This window comes from Lissotriton helveticus, chromosome 2_1 (assembly GCF_964261635.1).
Source record: "Lissotriton helveticus chromosome 2_1, aLisHel1.1, whole genome shotgun sequence".
Classification (NCBI taxonomy): Eukaryota; Metazoa; Chordata; class Amphibia; order Caudata; family Salamandridae; genus Lissotriton; species Lissotriton helveticus.
The window spans coordinates 263901902-263926015 of NC_136059.1; the positions used below are offsets into that span (position 1 = coordinate 263901902).

General features: G+C 46.9%; 1 protein-coding gene across 1 annotated transcript in view; it reads right to left on the reverse strand.

Moving 5' to 3' along the window:
- MYO5B (myosin VB) overlaps positions 1 to 24114 on the reverse strand; it is a 1014515-nt gene that overhangs the window by 297714 nt on the left and 692687 nt on the right. Inside the window, exon 13 of the mRNA XM_078674793.1 lies at positions 571 to 693. Coding sequence (XP_078530919.1) covers positions 571 to 693 — 123 coding nt within the window. The remainder of the gene's footprint in view (positions 1 to 570; positions 694 to 24114) is intronic.

Genomic DNA, 24114 nt, shown 5'->3' on the forward strand with positions numbered 1-24114 from the left:
GCAGCTCTGACCACTGCACCACATACTCTCCACTCTGGTGTTATCTGTCAGAGAGCTCTTTCCTTCTCCTGGTCGATGATTGATGAAAACAGCTCTTTATTCATTACATAGGCGAAACTGATGAATTACCAATGCTTGTTTCAGATACTTTTGCCTGTGTTTTAGCGCCAGTTTCCAAACAAGCATTGTGGAAGCCAATAACGCATCAAACACTAATCCTTTTGCCAATGCTTGCTAACATATGCATGGTGTTGTCACTGAAACACTTAACAATCTAACTTTACATTGAATTAACTAGGTCAACTAACTTACAATGATTTAAAAACATGCAAAGTAAAGAATGCTGTAAGCATATATCCGTACTACACACTATCAAGATGGTCTATAATCAAATTTCCCTTGTAATGCTTTACTTTAAAAAGTAGGTCTAGCTACAACAGCATACATTGTTCCTTTGGAACATCAGCAAGTTTGAGAATAATTATGACAGCCATCTAGGTGCCACTGTTCAGTGGCCGCTGTGGGCGGACGAGCTTTTGGGTGTATGTATGAAGGTCAACATTTACTTACCATGTCTGCGAAATGAATGACAATGAAGGAAACATTGGACATCCGGGGTTTCTTGAAATGGTTGCTGCTCGTATGTCTGTCGTACAGCTTCTGTGCCCAGTTCTGGTCAGTTCCTTTGGGTACCTAGAATAACATATCCATAATAACTTTCATTGGTTTCAAATATTTTCTTTCAGCCATTGTTGAATAAGAAGCAAATTAAAAAGTGGCCATCTAGTATATGCTAGTAATGCATATTTTAATAGATGTATGCAGACGTTTGCAAATATCTGACAAAGACAAAGAGGCATTCTTGTCTGAATATGACCAATCTTTGGGCACATCACACAATGTCAATCAGTCAGTCAGTCAAAAAGAATGTTTATTTAGACAATTGGTCTTTAAACGCATAAAACCTCACAAATCAGTTGTCATACAATTGTGTTTCTACAATTAGACATCATAAAAAAACGTATATAAGCCAATAAAATCTTCTCATATAATTCATAAAAATATAATCATCATAATAATATATGTGAATACAATCTTATCCTAGGCTTACATAGCAAACACTGGGATTTCCATATAAAGAAGTTAAAACCAGCTTAAAAATGGCAGACCTACTAATAATTTAAAAAAATGCCTGTTAACTGCAACCATATATCTCCCTAGCGCACAAGAAACAGCCAGATAAAACGTATCTTTTAAACGTGCCACTGCTTGCACACAGTAATGGGTGGCATTTTAATAAAAGTGGTATTAAAATAGTTTTCCGAAGGATCTCAACTCTTAAACAATCCAAGAGGATATGTTGATTATCGCATTTTACACTCAAGCCACAGGTACATTTACCAGGTACTTCCATCATCACCCTTTTATCCTTGTCACTGCTATAACAAGGATTATTACTGATTCTCAGCCTTAAGACTTCATATCGGAGTCAAAGTTTAGGCAGTGAATCCACATAAGGGAACCACTCCTCATTCTGCCATGAATTGAGCATAAAGTGGGCTGAAGGCTTCCCCTCTAAGTGCTACCTAACGTGTTCTATGTCATTATTATTCATTAAAATGAGAAGTTTTCTCCTCGTGGGTCCCTTATGCTGATTCTGGGAGCCCATCCTAAGGCCCATTACCTTACACATGTCCTCCAGGTTTTTCCTGACACACTTGGCCCACTTCACTTCGCCATGTGTAATCTCATTCTTACACCATAAAGATATCTTTTGCCCATCTCCTGCATTCAAACGTAGCCCTAATCTAACTGTCTCTGCCCATGCCAGGTAACTCCCTGACCTAGTACATTCTTACTGCCTGGATCACTGTGGACCTCAGCAGGGACAATAAACTTTTCAGACATTTCCCCTCCTCCGATTCCCAATTCCTTTTGCCGCTTAAGCTTAACAACTCAGCCCCATACTAAAATTAAGCGTGGATCATAAGCGGCAAAGGTTGTTAAAACTGGCCTTAGGGACATATAACGATGATCTCTATTATTTCAAACCACAAATGCAAGGGGTCTCACTTTATGAGATTCAATATGAGTGTTTCAAAATAACCTCTTGCCAAACCAAACCATACCCTTAAGTACTAATATGTATAAATAGATTCTAATTTTGAGTACCACCTAACATTTGCAGATTTGTTTGCCAAAACCCGATCCCTCAGTCTTCCTTAAGTTTACCACTAGCTTTTTGTTGTTCCAATATTCCAAGAATGCATCAATCTTCCTTTGTAAGCCTATTTCTGTCAGCTCCATATTAACAAGATAATCTTCATACAGGAGACATTCTATACGCTTCCCATCCATTTCGGGGCTTATGCCCTTTGCAACTGCTAAAGTTGAGGGTAAGTCTGCTATAAACAAGGAGAAGAGGAAGAGGCCAAGAGACATCCCTGTCTCATCTCATTGTTGATTGGGATTTTCTGGGTCAAAGTCCTATCAGTGTCCGTCCTAAGCCCAGTTGTGAGAGTGCAGCCCCTTTATAATTGCCAAAAGGCTCTGGGGGATATCTTGTTTTGCCAGTGTCGCCCCTAAACATTTCCGGTCCACCCAGTCAAAGGCTGCATGGAAGTCTACGAAGAAGCAATATAGGCAGCCCCTTTGCTCCACAGACTTCCGGCCAAGGGACCATAAGCAGAAGCAGTGATTTATCATGGAGTGGCATTCCTTAAAGCCCCTTGTTCCAGGAGTACAATATGGTATCATTCAGCCCATTCCTTAAGATTGATTAGTATTATTTTGCAAACAATTTTCACCCACATAAAGCAGGTTAATCAGCCTGTAATTTTTAGAGCCCTTTGAATCCTCCCACTTGTGTATTGGTCTAATGATAGCCCCTTTCCAATATCCTGGAAACTGCCCCACAACTAAAATTCCTTGGAACGTCTGGTGGAAGAATTTTGTCCACCAATCGGCCCTGGTGTTAACTATAGTGGCATGGAGGTTATCTGGCCTAATCGGTCTAGTCAGGAGCAGTGTTGAGATGGTGTTTTTAATATTGGGAGAGAAAACTGGGTTCTAATATCCTCATCCACCCCATTCCAATTTTAGTGATCTCTTACTCTCAGGCTCTAACCTGACTCAAATCCAAATTTAAATCTAAATCCATTTTTTTTCAAACATGCGACCCATGCTCTTCTTCTAGCACACATTTCATTGCGTCCATCTCCTTGCTTGAGCCCAGCTGCAAGAGATTCCAGAGCTTTTTTGCATTTTTGGTTTTTATAGCTTCTAACAAATGTTCCCAGCAACTCAATATAAAAGCTCTTTTCACACAATGTGACTGGCTGGAATTCCTCTGAAGGTGTTTCAGAGGCGTTCCAACAAGATAAATATTATGACTGGTTAGAACGCTACATTAATTGTAAATGGGCGGGCAATGGGCCAGCCCACTTAGGCAGAAGTTTTCTCAGCCTCCATATTAGACTGGTAGAAAGGTAAAAAGGAAACGGTTTTTACACCCACTCTAGCTAGCTTACCTAGTCCAAGACAAAAAATGGTAAGGTAGAACACTATGGTCATTTCACACTCCTGGAAAGATAAAAGTAATCCTTTCTGGTTTTGATGAATAACTGGATAGGACTGTTTTGGTCCAGCCCCATTTCCATCTTCTCTAACACTTTCCCTAAGGGCAGGAGTTCTCTATTCCCCTTCTGAGCTTTCCCAACGGTGAAGTAGGGTTATGTACCCCTCCTCCCCACCATACCAGGGGCAGCTGGAAAAATCAGGTTTTTTTCACTGGGCCAGCAAGGGGAGAGGGAATTTGTAGGCCTTGTCTTACCTAAGAGCGGAGAGGCTCTTCCAAAAAGACATAAGAGCGGCTCAAAACTTCTTGATGCTTACAGAGGTCTTGTAAGCATCTGGTTTGCAACTTTGAAACTGGTTTTGGGGAAGCTGCCAGGTGCCCCACATCTCCTTGGCCTGCTCCATTTTTTGGGTCCACAAAGAGCTTTAACATATTAGAAAAATAGGTTTTTACTTTTTACCTATGTTCACAAAAAACAAGATTAAACATCTGCATTACACACAAATAGTAGCACTATAATACATTTGTAAGAGTGTCAAAGTTCTGCGCTATTTTCTCTTTTTAGATCTCTTAGAATCTCTTTTTAAAAAATAAAAAGGAAAGGAAATACATTCAGCAGTTAAAGCTTTATCTGCTCTCTTTGTGTGTGTGTGGGAGGGGGGGTGGGAAAGTCCCACGGAGCATTTCAATGTTTGATTTGGGCTGAAACCTTTTAATGTATGGGGATACCCAGCCCATAATTTGAGTCGGTGGTTCCCAGTGCTGGGCACCGGCACTTAATTGCCAACACCGGCACTTATGACAGTCTGCCACTTTAAAAAAATAGTTTTTTAGAGTTTTATATAGCGCAAACTAGACCCGAAGACATCAGAGCGCTTTACATGAGCACCAGTTGGTTACACAAATACACATTCCATTTTGTTAGGCACAGGGAGATTAAGTGATTTGCCCAGAATCACAGGATGTTGAGGGTCGTTGCTGAGGCTGGAACCCGGTTACCCCACTTCGAGGTCGACCGCTCTAGCTCGAAGGCTACATCCTCTCCACATGATGGCACTGGTTGTCTAATGTAGGGATGAGCACAACAATCACAGTTGTTTAATGATTCAATATGCATTAAAAATGACTGGAAACTGCCGCCCAAGCCATTCTTATAGGTTTGGTGACCTGTGCCAGTCTCAATTGTCGACGTCGGCAACGCCCTCTACGCGGGAGCCCCGACCAAGCTCATCAAACGACTACAACACATCCAAAACGCCTCCGCATGACTGATCCTCGATGTACCACGCCACGGCCACATCACCCCCCAACTGAGAAACCTGCACTGGCTCCCCGTCAACAAGAGGATATCCTTCAAGCTCCTCACCCACGCACACAAGGCACTCCACAAGACTGGCCGGGCCTACCTCAACAGACGGCTCTCCTTCTACAGCCCCAACCGCCAGCTACACTCCGCCGACCTCTCACTCGCCATCGTTCCGCGCATCCGAATAACCACCACCGGTGGGAGATACTTCTCCCACCTCGAAGGCCAAGACATGGAACACCCTCCCACTGAGCCTACGACAGACCCAATACCTGCTGACCTTCAGGAGGATACTGAAGACCTGGCTGTTCGATCAGTAGCGGCCCACCCCCCCAGCGCTTTGAGACCCTCGCGGGTATGTAGTGCACTTTACAAATGATTGATTGATTGATTGATTGATTGATTGACTTGCAGGAGAAGGATTGATAGGAGTTGTGTTGGTACTAACAGTGACAGCGCTGGTATGGGGCAATGGGAGGCGTAAGCTGCAGTGGCCTCCTGACATTCTTTTTTTTACAAATTAAGCACTGGAGATATCTTATACCCCATTGTCAGATATGCCCAAGCCAACCAGTCCTTTCTTATGAGCCCAGGTGAATGACTGGCCTCCCTTGCCTTGTCAAAGCCAATAGGTCTCGTCCATGGGAACTATTGACTTTGCAAATGGTTCTAGCTATGCTGCACAACATCTACATTGCTGTGCAGCATGGCTTGTAGAAGAGAAGAAAAGAAAAGAAGTCTATGATACAACTGGCTATGTCATTTTGTAGGCGTAAGCACTAAGCATTTGTGGGCCTACAAAATGATGCATGCACTTTTTGTTTGCCAATCTGAGTTGAATTGGTGAACAAGAAGAAAAAAAGCTGCGCGCGGATGGGATGAAGCAACAGAGGAGGGAGGGGCAGGGTAGTAGTGGGAAACAGCACTGAGGGGAGGGAGTTGAGAGAAGCAGAATGAAGGTAAAGGGGAAGCAACAGAAGGGGAGGTGAAACATGAGGGTGTGGGTGAGGTTAGCAACACAGATGGCACAGGTTGGGCAACAAATGGGCTAGAGAGAATGCAATTTTGTACCGGCAGCCAGTATATGCACACCAGAGCTTTATAAAGGCAGGTGGGCAGTGAAAGAGTAACACAAGCGAGTGCAGAGGAGGGGGAAAAGAACATGAGTAAAACGCAAGAAAGGCTACTGGAAAACACATGCACTCTAGTGAAATGGATATACAAAAACAGAAAACTAGCACGTGAAAAGGAAGCAGTGGAAGGACACAAGTAATGCACCCATTATCCAGGGGAGGGACAAATGAATGAAGTGGAAGGACAGCCGTACATGCTAATGAATAATAAGTAAGCAAACGAGAGTGACAAAGGAGCTAACCAATGGTAAACAAGGGGTGGGCTCTACGCCCACTGTAAGCTAACAATATATATCGCAAATGACAGTGCATGCTCTGTCTTTGGCGACACCTACTAATGTAACAGCTGCAGTTACCCTTGTTCTCTTGGCCCACAAGAGGTATGTGGGCCAAAGATGACCTGGGCAGCTGACATCTCATGTCCCTGTTTAATTGTTTATAACTGCAAACACACTGGTGTAGTTGTTAACCATCCATGGTCTCCATCACGCTCACTCTTTTGAAGGAGGTGGGCCAGGACAACAAACTGCATCTCTTGTGCCTTGTTGTGCATTAATAAAAGGACATCGGGCAGTTGTCACCGGCCGTACTCATCTTCACACCACCTTTTGGACAGGCAGGATGGTTTTATTAGGCTCAAAATACCCCGAGTGCCCATGGAGAAGGCAAGCCGTAAACAACTCTACTAGCCTTAGGCAAGTCCGGAAGGGTAAACAAAACTAAAAGGGTCAGTCCCACCAGCCATTGTTGCCCCTTAACAGCTGTGACCAGTGCCCCTTGTTAACATTTAGGACTATTAAACCTTATGGCTTCCTGACAACATTTGCTTCAGTACTGCATGTGGCCAAAATTGATGTTTTGTAAAGCCTGGCCACTTTGTTAGTCATTACTACCTAAGGCAGGTGGGTGTCTAACATCATTATCGCTTACTGAGGCTCATTAATGCCCCAGGACATTAATGCTCATTGTTCACTGTGGACATTATGTGGGACCACTGATTCTATTACTCCAAGTAGCCATGAACATTCTTCATTATATTGACTCAGTGGATATACTTACAGGCTGGAATCATTCACTTATAATAATGCCACCATACAATCACAGTCTTTTACTGAATTATTCTAATTATATTCTGAGTCAGGTGTCATTAATAGAGATGGGGGCCATAATCTTTATCAATTCATGTGGGAATTAAGGCTCTTTATTTATATGAAGCATGTATCCCTATAAAGGCCAGGGTTCATTGAAGGTATGTAACTAGATGTGGAGCCACAAAACAACACTAAACTCAGCAGAATATGCTTTAGTTAGGGTTTAGTTAAGGCAGATAGCAGTTAAATAGTTTCAAGAACACAAAACTCAAGAGAGGAAATGCTTATGCAGGAAGAGCAATAAACATGGGCTGCTAACGAGTGTCAGCAGTCTGAGCAGATTTTTTTGATGGATTAGAGATGGTGCTGGGTCAACCTTGTAAGTTCCTTTTATTAGCACTCTGGTTTCTCACTTGCGTGAGCAGTGAAGAGCGGTTTTGGAGTTTAGCTTGGTGAATCCGTGAAAAATTGATTTTTTTTTGCAAATTGCTCAAAATTTGTGGCATAACATTCTGATATAAGGAGGATTTGAAGGAATATATCCTGAGATACTCATTATTGAATTGGAGCTTCATTGTATGGACATCATAATATATTCCAATACTAAAGGTCAAAATATAAACTCTAAGGAGATCTCCCAGAATGCGAACACAACCAACTAGTAACCCAGATTTGTGTGAGAACAACAGCTAATCTCAATGTATGATACCCACGTGATGTAAAAAGCCTCTTATCCAATTAAGAAATGTTTTTAATATCTGCTGGTCCTGAGTAAGGTAGTACTTAAGTAATCTAACCACCCAAACATGCGCCAACCACTTTTGTTTTGTTGTCCACTGGCTAAGAACCAGTTATGTGGAAGTGATGTAATATGCACTCTCATGATTGGGAATTTAAGTGTTTTTGCATCTTTTTGGATTTTAATAAGTGTGTTTGAGGTTTGCCAGCTTGGTATGGGTGTTAAACATTAGGTTTTGGGGTTAGTGAAAATTACATTTCTGAAAATGTAAACAAAAAATGTATTATTCATCGTGCATTTTGTAATGAAATTAAGAGATCGTGTTAGTAATCCTTGTATGAAAAATAAACAAATGTTCTGTTGATTGATTTGGTGGTATATGTAATAGATAATTGTTGAAGAATTCTCTATATAAAAGAAATACATGTTGATTGGGGGGTTATGCGATATATTCATGGTGCGCCTGACTCCGTGACACTAACCACTTTAGATATCCAATTTTAGAGGTGCTGTTCCACACCATCCCTGAATTGGGAGACGGTGCTGATTTCGAGACCAATAGTTGTTTACCATGAGCACTCAGATACATGTTTTCACTGTGCTAGAATCTTTTTCCCGTGCCTTGCAGCTTGCATCTTTTATTTTGTGTACTTGATGTCATTTTCCTAGGGATCACAATCCATTAGGAATCACAAACTCTTCAGCAAGAAGTAATATTTTGGTGCGAATATCAATATCCGCGAGTTCTGAAACAATCATCAAGGTTGAGGCAATACTCATACAGATCCAAATTGTGTAGAGTGCCAAGGTAGTCCTTGGGTCGTGTACCAAAGGGGCATTCAGTAAATGAAACACAAAAGATCTTAAAATAAAACTAGACACCATCACCTAAGTGGAGATTTGGAACCCTTGTTGTTTGTGATTGATGGTGGTGCAAGATTGGTCAATTCCTAATTGGACGCTCTTCCTTTTTACTAGTTGAGCCCTAGGATTTCTGCTTCTGTCCTTTACAGCACGATGACTTCACCCAAATATTTCATATTTTCCCTTCTGGATAGAGATTAAGATTATATTTGACTAAATACTTTGAAGTTGTCTGAGATGCAGCTATAGGGTGCACTTTTTTTGGTAGTTTTATATAACGGGAACTCAACCCAAAGCTATCAGAGCGCTTTACATGAGCACCCATTGCATTACAGACGGACACATTCATTTTTTTTAGGCACGGGGAGATAAAGTGATTTGCCCAGAATCACAGGAAGTTTGAGCCTCTCGCACTACTTAAACCTGGTTAACCATCTTCAAAGTCGGCCGCTCTAGCCCTCAAGCCACATCCTCTGCGGTCAGAGGTGACTGGGAGCCTTTCTTTTATTGAGAGCTGGTTTATGTTGTGTTAAGAACAAAAATGCTTTGAGTCTTTTGTTGAAATCAGAGTGATCCTGGTTTAGATTGAAGGAATGCACCCATCAACTCTACTACAGTGTCAGCGTGGATGCAGGGTTCACCATACATGGGAAGAGCGAAGCATCTAACCAGGAACATGTGCATAAAGATTCCTGTTCCAGAACATGGGAACCGTGTAGTGATTTAATACTTACTCGTGCAACGGTACAAGTTAAGGGAATATATACAAGTCTAACCTAGGGGTGTCCACATAGGTCCAGGAGGATTGGATCCATGCCAATTTTTCCAGATTTTCGATAGATAAATGGACATATAATAATTCTAAATGGAATTAATTTACTAAAACAGTTGATATCTGAAAATTCTGGAATGTATCGGGTCCTCCTGGAACTGGCTTGGACACCCATAGACTAGCCCTGATACGACTGTGCAGTAGTTAGAGACCTCGCTTAAGAGTTTTCTTTGATGTAGACTTGAGCAGGTCCAGAAAATAATTGATTGGTGTTGCAGTTCACCTTGGTTTTCCAAATCTGAGTAGAAAGGTCATTGGACTTCAATCTAGGTGTCTGAAGAGGTTGAAGGTGTGCTGTTGTTCGGTGTGTCCCAACATTGATCTGAGATATGGCGGAAATGTAAACAGGCAGTAGGAAGGTGATACACTTGCCTGCAGATTAAGGCTCATTCACAGGCCATCAGAGAAGGAGGACTCGAGCAGCACACGCCAAGGTCACCTTTGTTGCCACTGCAAGACATGGAGGTCTGGATGAAGGAATGTCGATAAATGTGCAACAGGGATGTCTGGAACATTTGCGAAGAGCAGTGCTCTGAAGAAATCATGTTTTATGATTGGGAACATCATATTGAGCGCAAAGCACTCAGTGAAGCATAAACCACTGAAAACCTAACTGCATGCAACCCACACAGACCTGTGGGCTGAGCAGAAGAGACAGAGGGAGGCATGTGGGGTGAAGGACAGCGAGCTACAGATGTCCAGAGGAGAAATGGCTGGTGGATTTGTGTGTATTAGTTAAAAGACTTCATTAAAATGTAAAATAACCACCATAAAATGTAGTACAAGGCCAGATGGATATTTAGATGCACTCACCGCAGCACAATAAACAGCTCCAATTTACCGGATAGCGCTGCAGATTACAAAAATTGACGACTGAATATTGCACATGGGAAAGAATGCTTAGCACAAACATAAGAAGTCTTGCACTCCCCCGCTGTGGCCCACTGGTCCCTGATAATCTATAATACTAGCTATTTTTGTACTTCATTGATTACAGTTTGAATCCGAGTTTAGTCTCACACACCTTGACCCTAGAGAGATGCACGGCATTGTCGCTAGGTCCGTGCTTGGATATCCCATGCGCATGGTACCACCAAGCCTGGTACATGTGCCAGCGCCCTGACTGGCGGCACACTAGGGCTGCCGGAGCTGTTCCTGTGTCATGTTACGGAATCCTGGTACCCCACCCCGATATATGTCAGTGCCAGTCGTATGTCCTGGTTGTAGGCTGTACTTTGTGTGTCAACAAAGTTGTCGTTACATGGGCAGGATTGAGCAGGATTTCCTGAAGGAGGCTGTTTTGAAGAACTTCCTGCTGGAGTGGAGACCAAGAAAGAGTCCCCAATGTATGCCCAGGAACTTCCATAGATGGAGGTCCTTGCCCTCACGGGCGTGTCTCCACACTTCTCGTGCCTCAATCAGTCCTGACAGTTATCTTGTCATAGCTCCCTCTCAGATTCCACACAGGGGTGAAAAAAATTGTAGGTATTTTAGACAGTCACCTGATACACACTGTAAGTGATTCATTAATGTCTTTAAAGATATTGCTCTGTTGCTTGAGAGCCTGTGTGTTGCTCCTTCTAGCTCCTTCTCAGCATCCGCAGCCTGCTCTGCCACTTGCCCCCCTCACTGGCCTTAGTTCACCTGCATGAGCGCACAGCTGGCCGTAGAGTGCCCGCTCCTGACCACACCTTTGTGCACTTGGATATGATTCTTACTTCTAATCCTAGCCTCGCTCATTGGACGGATAATGTTTAACCTCCTTCATACATTGGGTGGTTCTAAGTTCCTGATCCCTGGAGTGGCAGGTGTGGGTGTATGTTTTTGCTTCTGTGGATCTACCACAACATCTGCAGCAATCAGAGCAGCCCCGATCCTTTGCAGTTCAGAAAGGAGCTAACGACCCTCCTATCCTGGGAAGGAGACATTGAGACACTATTGGGTCATCACCCTTGAACATTTTAATCCATTGCAAAATTAAGAAATGTGACTGGAAACTCAGAACTCCTGCCTTGTTCATCATTCGTCGCTCTCTAGCTAGGTCCATCATCTGCTAGTAACCGCGCACTTACATACGTGTGGCACTCTTAAGTGTGATCTGTGCCACGAACACTTGTCCGTTCCAGGTACCATCAGGTTGTCTTCTAAACTCAGACTTGGCGGTGTTGGCCTTTCAAGTTCTCTTCTTGCAGCTCACTACTGTTGTTGCTTAATCTATCCATTGTTTCTTTATTTTACACTGCAGGGGAGGACACCCTAAGGTGGTCTTTTGCTTTGGTTCTATTGGGAGTTACCTTGGGGTGCTGTGGCTCATTGTCTCTGTAATCATCACCCTCTACAGTTTTCACGTTGCATCCCTGCATCTTTGTACAATTGAAATTGGTAAGTTTTGTCAATTGCAGATCTGAGCCCGTTACATGAACTAGATTTAGAACATCTCGATTTCAGCTCCTCTTTCCTGTGCTTCGCCAGCAGATGTTCGTGTTTATTGCCAGCTGTGCCAGTGCGAGTTCCTGCCAGGACTAACACAGGGACACATTGCCCGGGTTGAGGTGAGTGCACCTCCGGGTGCAGTGAGGACACGGCGGATGCACAGAACCCTGCAAGCTGCCTGCTTGTCCCAGAGGGCCACCTGCTGATAAACACTCATCAAGGTCACACCCAATGACCTTCAAAAAAGGGCTCTAAGGCTCGGTGCTTAACGTGTAAGTTCAGGGGGGCACCGGCTACTGTCCTCGACTTTGATCCTGTGCCCTACCTTTAGCATGGTCAGCGACTAGCTGCCGCCCCCCCCCCGATCCGGCACCCAACACCAAGGAACGTGGACACGAGACGTGTTTACTCTTTGGAAGGCGGGCGCTAGTCGCCCGGCCGTATTTATTAAAGTATGAAATTAAAAAGGGTTTTAATTGCATAATCAACAATGAAATACAAAAATCAGCAGGACATTCAGTTATACAATCGTAATCAACAAGTTTGAGAGCCTGACCTTAACAAAACTCTAATACAAGTTTTTCCTAGCTTAACTAAACATCCTATCTTGATTTTTGTACATTTCTGGCCATATGGCAGGGTCACTACCGGTGTCAGGTCCTACAAGCGGCGCCTTCCCCTTAGAAGTGCGCATGCGCAGTGTTACCCCGGGAATTGCCCGGTCTACGCCCCAAACTCCATTTACCCACTAAAGGAGGGCCCTTACTCTGCGCCGATGGCGTCATGAGTCCACGCGCGCGGGGTGGCTACCAGCCTAAGGAAAGCGTGAACTACTCCTACCCGCGCTCCTTTGCATATTACCTTGCCCCTGGAGTACTGGGAGTGGCCCGCAGGCTCCTCCCCCTGGGCGGGAACCTCCATAGGATGATGCCCGCCCCCTCAGACCTCAAATATGTGCTCACCGATAATGACCTTACCGCATGCCCCATACCTAATAAATACGACGACCTATGGAAAAAAGTCTAAAGGACAACTACACTGGCTAATAAATAACAGTATCCACGCATAGCTAAAGGGGAAAAAAGGCCTAACGATACATGGCATAAAATTACAATTCGGTTCACGCATGTTGCTCATAATCACCATAACTACGTATATCTACAAAGGGAAAAAAGGCCTAAAGACACATATCTTCAAATATAGTTCACTTCACACATCATTTTTCTACAAAGGGAAAAAAGTCCTGACAACAGATCACAAAATACCACAACAACCTACTCTCTCCCGCGGTCTATACCTATGAAACTTACCATTAGACCGGACATACGCTGCTTAAACTTTGTACCAAGGGATGGTGGGTGGGAAACAAAGAGGCCCCGAACGCGGGGCACAACGTTCAGCGAGGGAGCGTCCAGGGACAAGGAAGTCTCCTGGGCGCTCCCTACCTCTTATTCCCGAGGGGCCGGGTGGCCCCTCCTCACGCCCGCCCCCCCCGACCCGGAACCAGTCCATTGATTCCGGGTCAGGAGGGGCGCCGGCCAATCGGCGGTGGGCCGCGCCCCCAGGGCACGCCCCCACCGTCGAAAGACCCGAGGGGAGGGGGGTGAGGCGGTCGCCGCGCCGCCATGCGTGCGGGGGGGCCGAGGGCCCCCCCTTTTCACATGGTCAGCGACTAGCTGCCGCCCCCCCCCCGATCCGGCACCCAACACCAAGGAACGTGGACACGAGACGTGTTTACTCTTTGGAAGGCGGGCGCTAGTCGCCCGGCCGTATTTATTAAAGTATGAAATTAAAAAGGGTTTTAATTGCATAATCAACAATGAAATACAAAAATCAGCAGGACATTCAGTTATACAATCGTAATCAACAAGTTTGAGAGCCTGACCTTAACAAAACTCTAATACAAGTTTTTCCTAGCTTAACTAAACATCCTATCTTGATTTTTGTACATTTCTGGCCATATGGCAGGGTCACTACCGGTGTCAGGTCCTACAAGCGGCGCCTTCCCCTTAGAAGTGCGCATGCGCAGTGTTACCCCGGGAATTGCCCGGTCTACGCCCCAAACTCCATTTACCCACTAAAGGAGGGCCCTTACTCTGCGCCGATGGCGTCATGAGTCCACGCGCGCGGGGTGGCTACCAGCCTAAGGAAAGCGTGAACTACTCCTACCCGCGCTCCTTTGCATATTACCTTGCCCCTGGAGTACTGGGAGTGGCCCGCAGGCTCCTCCCCCTGGGCGGGAACCTCCATAGGATGATGCCCGCCCCCTCAGACCTCAAATATGTGCTCACCGATAATGACCTTACCGCCACAGGCCAGTATTGTTAACCGACGATCTGGCCTCCCCCTGTAGCCCCTATCTAAGGACATATCCTCCTACCCCAGCCCTCCAGCCAAGCCCAGATATTGTCAGCCCATAGGACATTACCCTCTTCTGTCAGATGAACCCCGTCCCTCAAGTAATACTTTTGACCCCAGATGCACCCATGAGGTATTGACTGTAACACGGGGGTTCGGAACAACCTATCCAGACGTGTGTTGATCCTCTTTACCGAGTGATTCAAAGCCCTGACTGAATCGCCCCCCCGCCACTGAAGTCGAGGTATTAGTTGTGACCATACTAGTGTGCACCCGGGGCAGGTCCTAGCTATCCAACCCGCTGTTGAGATAATCTCCTCAATCAAGGTGCGCCTGCCCAGTGTTGCCAAATCGTTCTCCCCAAGGTGAAGTATCACCACTGACGGTGGAGCCCGCTGGCGTGCCAACAGCCCTTGGAAGAATCCCCTAAACTCGTGAAGACACAACCCTCCTCTGCCAAAGAACGTGATATTCAGCCCTAGTTGTGCCGCCCTTTCCTTCTTGTCACCTGACAGGAAAACACATTCCGCTCGCTTAACATATGAATGACCAACAATCCAGACATCGTTCTTCGTTGTTTCCTGGTCGCCGCTCCGTGCCGATGAATATTGGCGGTGCCCGACGACAAATTCCTCCCCTGCGTAACAGGTCTGAGAAACTGTAAGAGAGCGGAAAAGAGACCAAGCGTGAGTGACAGGTAATCATAGCATGTCAATCCGCACATAACGTTTATAGCAGTCTGACGACCACCTCCCAATTGTCTTCACTCTGTCCACTGGGAGGCCCCCCGCCACCGCCTCAGTTGCTGCCCCAATCCTGAAAGAATGAGATCCAAAATCTCTAGGGTCAAGACCCGCTTTTGTAACCCCAATTTCGAACACTCTCCTGAATTGATACCTGGTCAAGGGGCTCCCGTCGGCGTGACAGAGCAACGCCCTACCTACTGAACCGACCAATAATCCCATGAGTGTTTCCACGTGCCTCACCGGGCAGCACGGGTTGGCGGGGGCCCGTTGCAGAACTATGGTGTGACCCCTAGCTTCTTGATCGGTCTTTGATTTCTGGATAATCACCCACATGGTGTCACCCCTTATCGTCACCCCAGCCTTCTGCAAGCCACCTAGTATGTCAGCCTTAGATCCTGCAACAAGTTCACTAATTCTCAGCGCCCCATAAAATGCCAGGGAGAATGCCGCCCTAAAAAGAAGCACTTCCCACTCTGAGTTACAAACAATCTCCAGCGTGCCCAGTAAGGCTGTTAGCCGGGCCAACCCCATGGGCTTCCTTTTGTCCTTCTGGTGTCCTTGAATACGGCGCCATCCCCTTAAAGCCTTGCGTATCATAAAGGTATTGGTGGGATCCCGAAAGCCCCTAGCTTGAGCGAAGAATGACACTGCTGCCCTATGTCTGGTTGCCGCTGCTACTGAGCGCCCCTCTTTGTGCATCCATTCTAAATAGGCTGCAAACCCATCCTCCTTTGCCCAAAGCACTTCCCACTGTGGCCCCAAAAAGGAACAATAAGACAGAAACGCCCCTTCGTAAGCCGTCTTGGTCCTGGGGGCTAGGCTAGCGACCACGAGGTCTTGTAATCTGGGGCACCAATCTGCCAAAGTACTGCTGGGAAGTGTGCTGGCGAGGGGTCTGCTGTGGGGAGATGTTCCCTGAAAACCTGCATTTTGAAGCGAGAAAGGGCGTCAGCAGCATTGTTTAAAACACCAGGGACATGTTTGGCTCTAAAATTAGCATTCAGTTTAAGGCAACGCAGAACAATTTCTTTGATCAAACGAAGTATGAAAGGACACCGCGCCCCCTGCTGATTGATACCGTCCACCACTGTCATGTTATCTGACCAAAACACCACTGATCGGTTACATAGGTGTTCTGGCCAAACCATCAGTGCCACCCATATTGGAAAAAGCTCCAGGAAGCCAATGTTGCCGAGCAAACCCCATGTGTTCCATTCTCCTGGCCATTGTTGAGCGACCCACCTATTCCCTAGGATGGCACCAAAGCCCACACTACCGGCCGCGTCGGTCCATAGTCCTAACTCCGCTGATGTAGTGAGCGGGCCGGGCCAGACCACCCTACCGTTAAAATCCTCCAGGAATGCCATCCAAATAAGCATATCCTGGCGAATTTCAGCCGATAGGCGCGTGCGGTGGTGCTTTTCCCTCAGCCCCTGCATCGCGTGCGCGATGGAGCGAGAGAAGGGGCGAGCCATTGGGATGATTCTTAGTGCGAAATTCAGTTGCCCTACCACCTCCTGTAATTGCTGCAAAGTGACCTTCTCCTTCCGGAGGCATAACTGTAGCGACGTCTTGAATTTGCGCACCTTGTCCTTAGGTAGTCTAAAACATTTCTCCATTGAGTTTATCTCGATGCCCAGAAATTCCAAGCAGGTGGTCGGGCCCACCGTCTTCCCAGGCGCAAGCGGGACCCCAAAAGCCTGCATGAGCACGCAAAACTCCTGCAATGCCAGTGCGCACTCCTGAGAACCCGCTGTACCGAGGAAGAGGAAATCATCTAAGTAATGCATGACTCTTTGATGGCCTGTCACCTGTCTTATGGCCCATTCCAGAAATGAACTAAACATCTCAAAGTAGGCGCAAGAAATAGAACAACCCATAGGCATGCATTTGTCCATGTAGAACCTATCCCTAAAGGTGAAACCTAAAAGATGTTGGTCCGCCGGGTGGACTGGGAGGAGGCGGAAGGCGGACTCTATGTCTGATTTCGCCATCAGCGCCCCGGGTCCCGTGGCCTGCAATAAGGTCACAGCCTGATCAAAAGAGGCGTACTTAACACTACAGATCCCTTCGTCAATGGCATCATTCAGTGAGGCCCCCTTTGGCGCTGATAGGTTATGAATCAATCTGAATTGCCCCTTCTCTTTCTTGGGGACAACTCCCAGTGGGGAACACACAAAATTGTGTACTGGCACTGCAGAAAAAGGGCCAGATATCCTGCCTAAGGAAAGCTCCTTGTCAATTTTGGCGGCCACAACAGCCGGATTGTGTGTGACTGATAATTGATTCCTACAGTGCGCACTGCCTGTGTATCCCCCGGCCGGGATCCTAAAACCTTTGGAAAAACCTTCCTGGAGTAGGGTGGCTGCTTTGTGGTCAGGGTATCTGTTCAAGAATGGAATCATTGCCACCACGTCCACAGGAGTGGGGGGGCGTGACGTGTCTGACTTATAGTGGCCTTCCCCTACCCCTCTGCCCCGTGTTACCTTGCTTGGACCTACAGGTAGATTCTGGGTGAGAGGGGTGCCCACAGGAGGCACATGCATGCCTAAACTTACACGCGGCCCTTGTGCAGGTACGCTTATTAAAATCCCAGCACACCCCTTTCTTTTCTGGCCCACCTGCCCTAAATTTCCCAGGCACTTCACTCGTTTGGGGGGGCCGAAAGGGCTGCTGCGGTCTAGTGAACACCCTGCCCGCACCGAACTGAGGGGGAGGTGCAGTGTCAGAGAACTGTTTGTGCCAGGCCATGGAGTCTACCGTGTCCCATGGTAATGCTCTATTGAATTCCAACGCCTTCCTAAAATTTACATCATAACCCTTCCATGCTTCCCCAGAATACTGTTGACTCCACCCCACAATCCTGCTCGAGTAGCAAGCCAATGCAGCCTGCAGATCTGGAGGACGCTCAGCCTTAACTGCAGTGAAAACGGCCCATGCTTGCATCCAATTATTGAGATTTTCCTCAACCCTGAATCTAGTACACTGCGCCCTCCATTCACTTGGGAGCATCCACTCTTTCAGTGCTTTTGCTTGCTCCATTTCCCTATTATCCAATAATAAAGAATAAATGTACACGTATTTATCAGCCCAAATCATTTCTTTAACCGCTAAAGACACATGTTGTGCTAGATTTTCGCTCCTAGAAGGTACTACACCGTCCCCCAAGAGTGGCAATGCCACTTCCTTACCAAGTGCGGGCACCATGAGCGGCTGCCCTTGTACTCCGTCCAGCTGGGGAACACTTGGACCTGCAAGGGGAGAAGAAATTGGCACTGCAACACTGTCGGCTCTCGGTGCCGATCTGATTTTTTCCACGAACCTTGCCGCCTCTGCCGCATGGTCTGCAGAATTCGGGAAGGCTCCCCCTTTTTGGAGCCATGGCATCATGGCCGTTAACTGAGCTACCAATTCGGGCGGCATTGAGTCTACGTTACCCCCCGGGACAACAGGTACCACTGGGGTTATGCCCAATGGTCCTAGCACAGCTGGCGGGGCGGGCGCCGGGTGTGGCCCGCCTGCACCCGGGATTGTGGGCACCGGTGCAGGAGCAGACCCAGCGTCTACTGGTTGACCTGTCGGCACCGGCACCACAGGGGCAATGGGTGTAGGCACATGCGGGGGTGGGACCGCCGCGGGCGGTGCGGCGGGTAACGGATCCACTGGGCCTGGGGTGGGGACCGCCTCCTTGGGCCGTTTGGACCTAGGTTTCCCTTGCGGGGTGACAAATTCCCCTCTCGGCACTGGTGCCACCCTCTTGCGGATCGGTCTCCCGGACGGGCCCGGTGCCTCGCCCTCTCTATCCTCCAACCGAGCTTCCCGCTCCTTAATTTGTCCTAGCTGTTGCTTAATGTCGCTCATCTCCCGCATCATAGCCCGCATCATAGCCTCCATGTTGGACCCCCTTTTTCCACCCCTTGGACCTGGCATGACGCTAAACCCAAAAACACCCGCTGCCTACTTAGTTCCCAACAGGTCAGCTGTGTGTACCTTTCAGATGGAGGGTCACCAGGGGGCTTTCAGCACCATGCAACGGCGACCGCAACACTAGCGGCTTGTCCGCTTATGTAAGGGGGTGAGTAAACCTAATGTAGACCCACCCGGCGGCCACCAGGAGCGATGAATGCTAGCCCCCCGTACCCCTCTTACCGACCAGTCACTCGTCCTCGCCTGCGATAATGATCTGCGGCCCCTGCTCACACCACTTTGCGTGCTGGATGCTCTTCCGTCCTGTCCGCTAGTCCAATTTCCTGGAATTAAAACTTGTGTTATTACCGTGTATGAGCGACCTTTAAATTAACACTCCGTCCAAGGCCAGGACAAATCTGGACCCGTATCTGCACTTACTCCCCAGAAATGTAAGGATATGACAATAAATCACTTATTAATCGAAATTACAATAATACATTAGTGAAAACCTTTCAAAATTGTCACCTCGTTTTCAAGAAAATTGCACCCTCTGTGACACCTCCAGTCCCCTGAATTACAAATAAACACTGCAGTGTAGCGTGAAAATAATTACATAGATGTACTGTGCAATGACATTAATAATCAATCACTTAATAACTAACAATAACCTTGTTAGCAATGGTCCCTTGTTTCACCATGCAATTGTACACCTTGTGTCACCGGATGAACAACAAATTAGCTTAATCATCAATGTAATGCAGCCGTGGAAAACAGTTTCTTCCTACAATTATAAACTTTCACCGGGGGTCTCCCATCCAGGTGCTGCCCTGGTCGACCCTGCTTAGCTGCAAGCGAGACGCTTGTGTTCCGCTGGAACAACCTCTCCGCTCCGACTCGCCGAGGCGGGAAAACCCTTGTGTGTACCGCGTTACCTATGCGGTTTAAATTTGAGTCCCGGAGCACACCTTCGAAATACAAAATTAGCAGGGCGGCCCCTCGTGAGCTGGCCCGCTGCTTAATTGGTTACAGAATGCCCACCCCGGCTTCTTTCGCCGTTCTTCTGGGAGCGCGCCAAAATTCCTTGCTAAAACAATGGGGGCGCCTTGATAACGTATTCCTGGCCGCCCTTCGGCACGCACTCAGCCCGTCCCCCTCCGACCTGGCCAGCGAGCTACCACTGCCCCTACCCGATACCTCAATGAAACACGCTTCCTCCACCGCACGAGCGCGCCGCAGTACCGGCCCTGCGTGACGACCTCGCAGGATCCAAAAGCCCCGAGTCTCCGCAGACCACGATCGGTGAGGCGACGCACTGTGTCTCTCTCCGCGGCCTGAAGCAGTCCGTTCTATCCACAAGCGATCGGCTTTTGAACCTGAAAAAGAAACGGGGAGAAAATTATAAAACAAAGAGGCCCCGAACGCGGGGCACAACGTTCAGCGAGGGAGCGTCCAGGGACAAGGAAGTCTCCTGGGCGCTCCCTACCTCTTATTCCCGAGGGGCCGGGTGGCCCCTCCTCACGCCCGCCCCCCCCGACCCGGAACCAGTCCATTGATTCCGGGTCAGGAGGGGCGCCGGCCAATCGGCGGTGGGCCGCGCCCCCAGGGCACGCCCCCACCGTCGAAAGACCCGAGGGGAGGGGGGTGAGGCGGTCGCCGCGCCGCCATGCGTGCGGGGGGGCCGAGGGCCCCCCCTTTTCAAATGTCATGCCAGCTCTGCTCGTGGGAATGACTAACGCTCTTTAAACGGGGGGAATGTTTGCAATAAATCTCTCCTGCCGACCACCATTTTTATGTCTCCTAAAACAATGTATGAGGCTGTCACGTGACTCGTGGGCAGGCAGCGTCGTTTTTGAAATGTGGCCGCTTTGTGGACTTGGTAAATAGTTCATGTAATGGGAGAAAGTGACACGTTGCACATAAAAAACGCGCCAGGGGGTCTTTTGCAACAGGGTTTTCGCACAACAGTTCGTGATGGAAATGAGGGTAAATCAAAGCTGCTGCTGACGGCGGTGTTTAGGGGTGGGCACATAGGAACGTCACTTCGGCATGATCTGTGGAATGGGACGCTGGGGCGAAAAACAAGCATTAGCAAAGCCAAGAGGTCTTGCCTAGGCGAGATCTATGGCCTTTAGCAAAAAATCTTTTAGTTATGTTGTACAGTATGGTATGGCCTGTTACTGTATGGTATGAACTGTCATTTTATGGTATGGTATGATATTGCATGGTGTGGCATGACATTGTATGGTATGGGCAGTCACTGTAGAATTTAGTTTGGTATGATATTTTTTGTCATTGTATAGTGGGATATGGTCTTGTCAGAGTGGAGCCCCTGATGCCCTGAAGTCCTTTAAGGATTGCCTCAAAGCAGTATGTCTGTGGATGGGCGAAAACTGTCTCAAATTAAATTCAGACAACATTGCAATTTAATGTTTTGCCACAGTTATGAACCCTGACCTTCTGAGATGAAGGCCATCTGAGCTGGGGGCTCCCCCAATCCCTTTGACCTACGTTAGGAATTTGGGCGTCAAGTTTGACTCAACCCTATGGTTACGGCGGAAGGTCAAAGCAGTTTCGGCGAGCTACTTTGCCATTTGGAAATCTCTGAGAAGGATGCTACATTTGCTCCCTGTGACTACTCGTAAGACTGTGGTCCATGCTCTCGTCACCACTCAATTGGACTATGCTAACGGTCTTTACCGTTTACGCATCAAACTCAAGTCACTCATTTTCACTTTTAGAGCCTTTGAGGATAAAGGACCTTGGAACTTAGGATGTAGACTCCGGCCCTACTTTCAGAGCAGATCCCTCAGGTCCAACTCCCAGAGGCTCCTGCAGATCCCTTGGATCCATAGGGCCAAACAAGGGAGAAGGCCTTTCACCTTTCTGGTGGCTCAGCTGTGGAATACGCTTCCTATCAACATTCGCCTGGCTCCTCCGAAAGGATATTTAGGAAATGCCTAAAGACCCACCTGTTCAATGTTTAGTCTCTTTCCATCAGATATGCCAGTCCTGCTGTTAGTGCCGGGACACTCCCTCTGGAGCAGCCGTGCGCTCTACAAATGCCTTTGCATTGTACTGTATGGCACGGCATAGTGTGGTATCCCATGGCCTGTCATGGTATGGCATGTATGGCTCGCCATTGTATTGAATGGTATGGTATAGTACAATGTAGTATGGCATTGTATATTATGTATGGTATCCTATGGCCTTTCATTGTATGGTATGGTTTGTTATTGTATAGTATGCTATGTATGGGTTGGCCTGTCATTATATAGTATGGTATGGTATGGTATGACCTGCCATTGTATAGCATCGTATGGTTTGTCATTGTATAGTATGGTATGGGGTGGGGTGGGGTGGCATGGTATAGTATGATATGATATGGTACGGTATGCCCTTTTATTGTATGGTATGGTATGGTGTGGTATGGTATGGTGTATCCTGTCATTGTATAGTATGATATGGAATGTTATTGTATGGTACGGGATGTCACGGTCATCCACTGTATGGTATGGTCTGTCATTGTATGGTATGAGGTGGCCTGTACTGTAGAGTATCATATGGCCTCTCATTGTATATGGTGTGGCACGTTATTGTATAGCATGTCATGGTACTGTATCATATGGCTTTTCAATGTATAGTATGGTATGGGCTGTCACCATATGTATGGTATGGTTTTGTATGGTATGGTTTTGTATGGTATGGTATGGTTTTGTATGGTATGGTATGGTTTTGTATGGTATGGTATGGTTTTGTATGGTATGGTATGGTTTTGTATGGTATGGTATGATATGGTATGTCACATAGATGAATACAACTCCCACTTCCTTTAGTCAATCACTTTTGTTGACGTCTGCATTTTCCAGCCAGGTTTAGACATGGTAACTTGACCACGTCCTTCCCCCACCGGTGGGTAGTTGTCCCAACCTTTCATATGAATGGTGGGCTGTGGCTAATTTTTTGTTTATAGGACAAAAAGGGGAGAAAAACAGGAGGCTTTGCTTAGAGGGTGGAGTGGTGTGAACCGTAAAGGGGCGGGTGGACCTGACCACCAACTCCACGAAATACACAGAAAAAATATCTGTCTGGACAAACGTGAATGGAACCTAGAAATTCTGAGGATATGGCTGCAAGCAGGACCGCCAAGCCTATCAGCCAATAACACTTGCTACCCAGTAACTTGTAGTCCGACACTAAGGAACAGCGACACTACGCATCCCAGATTGCAGGGTGCTGATTGCTTACAAACTCAGACTGGCTGAATGTGAGAGGAAGTGGCGGTGAGAGTGACTTTGGAACTGTATTACCACACAGCACATGAAGTAAGTGTGCGGCCATAACTAACTGTGTGTGTATTCATTCAATGATGTTTGTTTTACTGACCTCAGAAGGATTAAAGACTGAGTGGTGCTGCTGCTATTGGAGTCAATGACCCAGGCTCTCTAGTGAAACAATAACCCACACGGCCATTGTGAACACAAAGACATAGTGAAACCTTTGTGAGAAAATGCAGCCAGTCAAGCAACCCATTCATTAAAATTCACAGAAGTAGGAGGGAGTGAATGTTGTTGATGAGATCAAAGTAAACCTTTTTTTTTATAAACAATTTTATTGGCTTTTGAACAAAAATCACTAGTGATAGTCGTAGTACAATATATTTCAGTAGTGATGTGAAGTCACACATTTGCTTTTAGATGCTACTCAAAGTGAACCTTTTAATGGCGTTTAAACTGTTTTTTTAGATTTATGATTGAAAAGTACAACTATTCACACTGCCTCCCTAAAATGGATATGTCCGAGAACCTGAACACAGAAAGACGAAAACATGCCAGAGGCTCGGAAAGGCTTGCAAAGCTGAGGCAGAGTCATTTTAATAGGCAATATAATCTCAGTAAGGCAGCTCAGCGGGTTAACGTAGTTCATAAATGTGTCTTTGTTTAAGGCAAATGCCAAATGATCATATGCTGTTGCTTGCAGCTTTGCATTCTTTAAACTTAGTATATGGTGAGCCCATTGTTAGAAAAAATGTTGCATCAAATCTATGGGAGGTGGCAACTGACCCCGAGCACGAGGAGTTCCCATCGCAAGGTGTGGGAAACACCCGGGAAAGTATAGGTATCCGAACG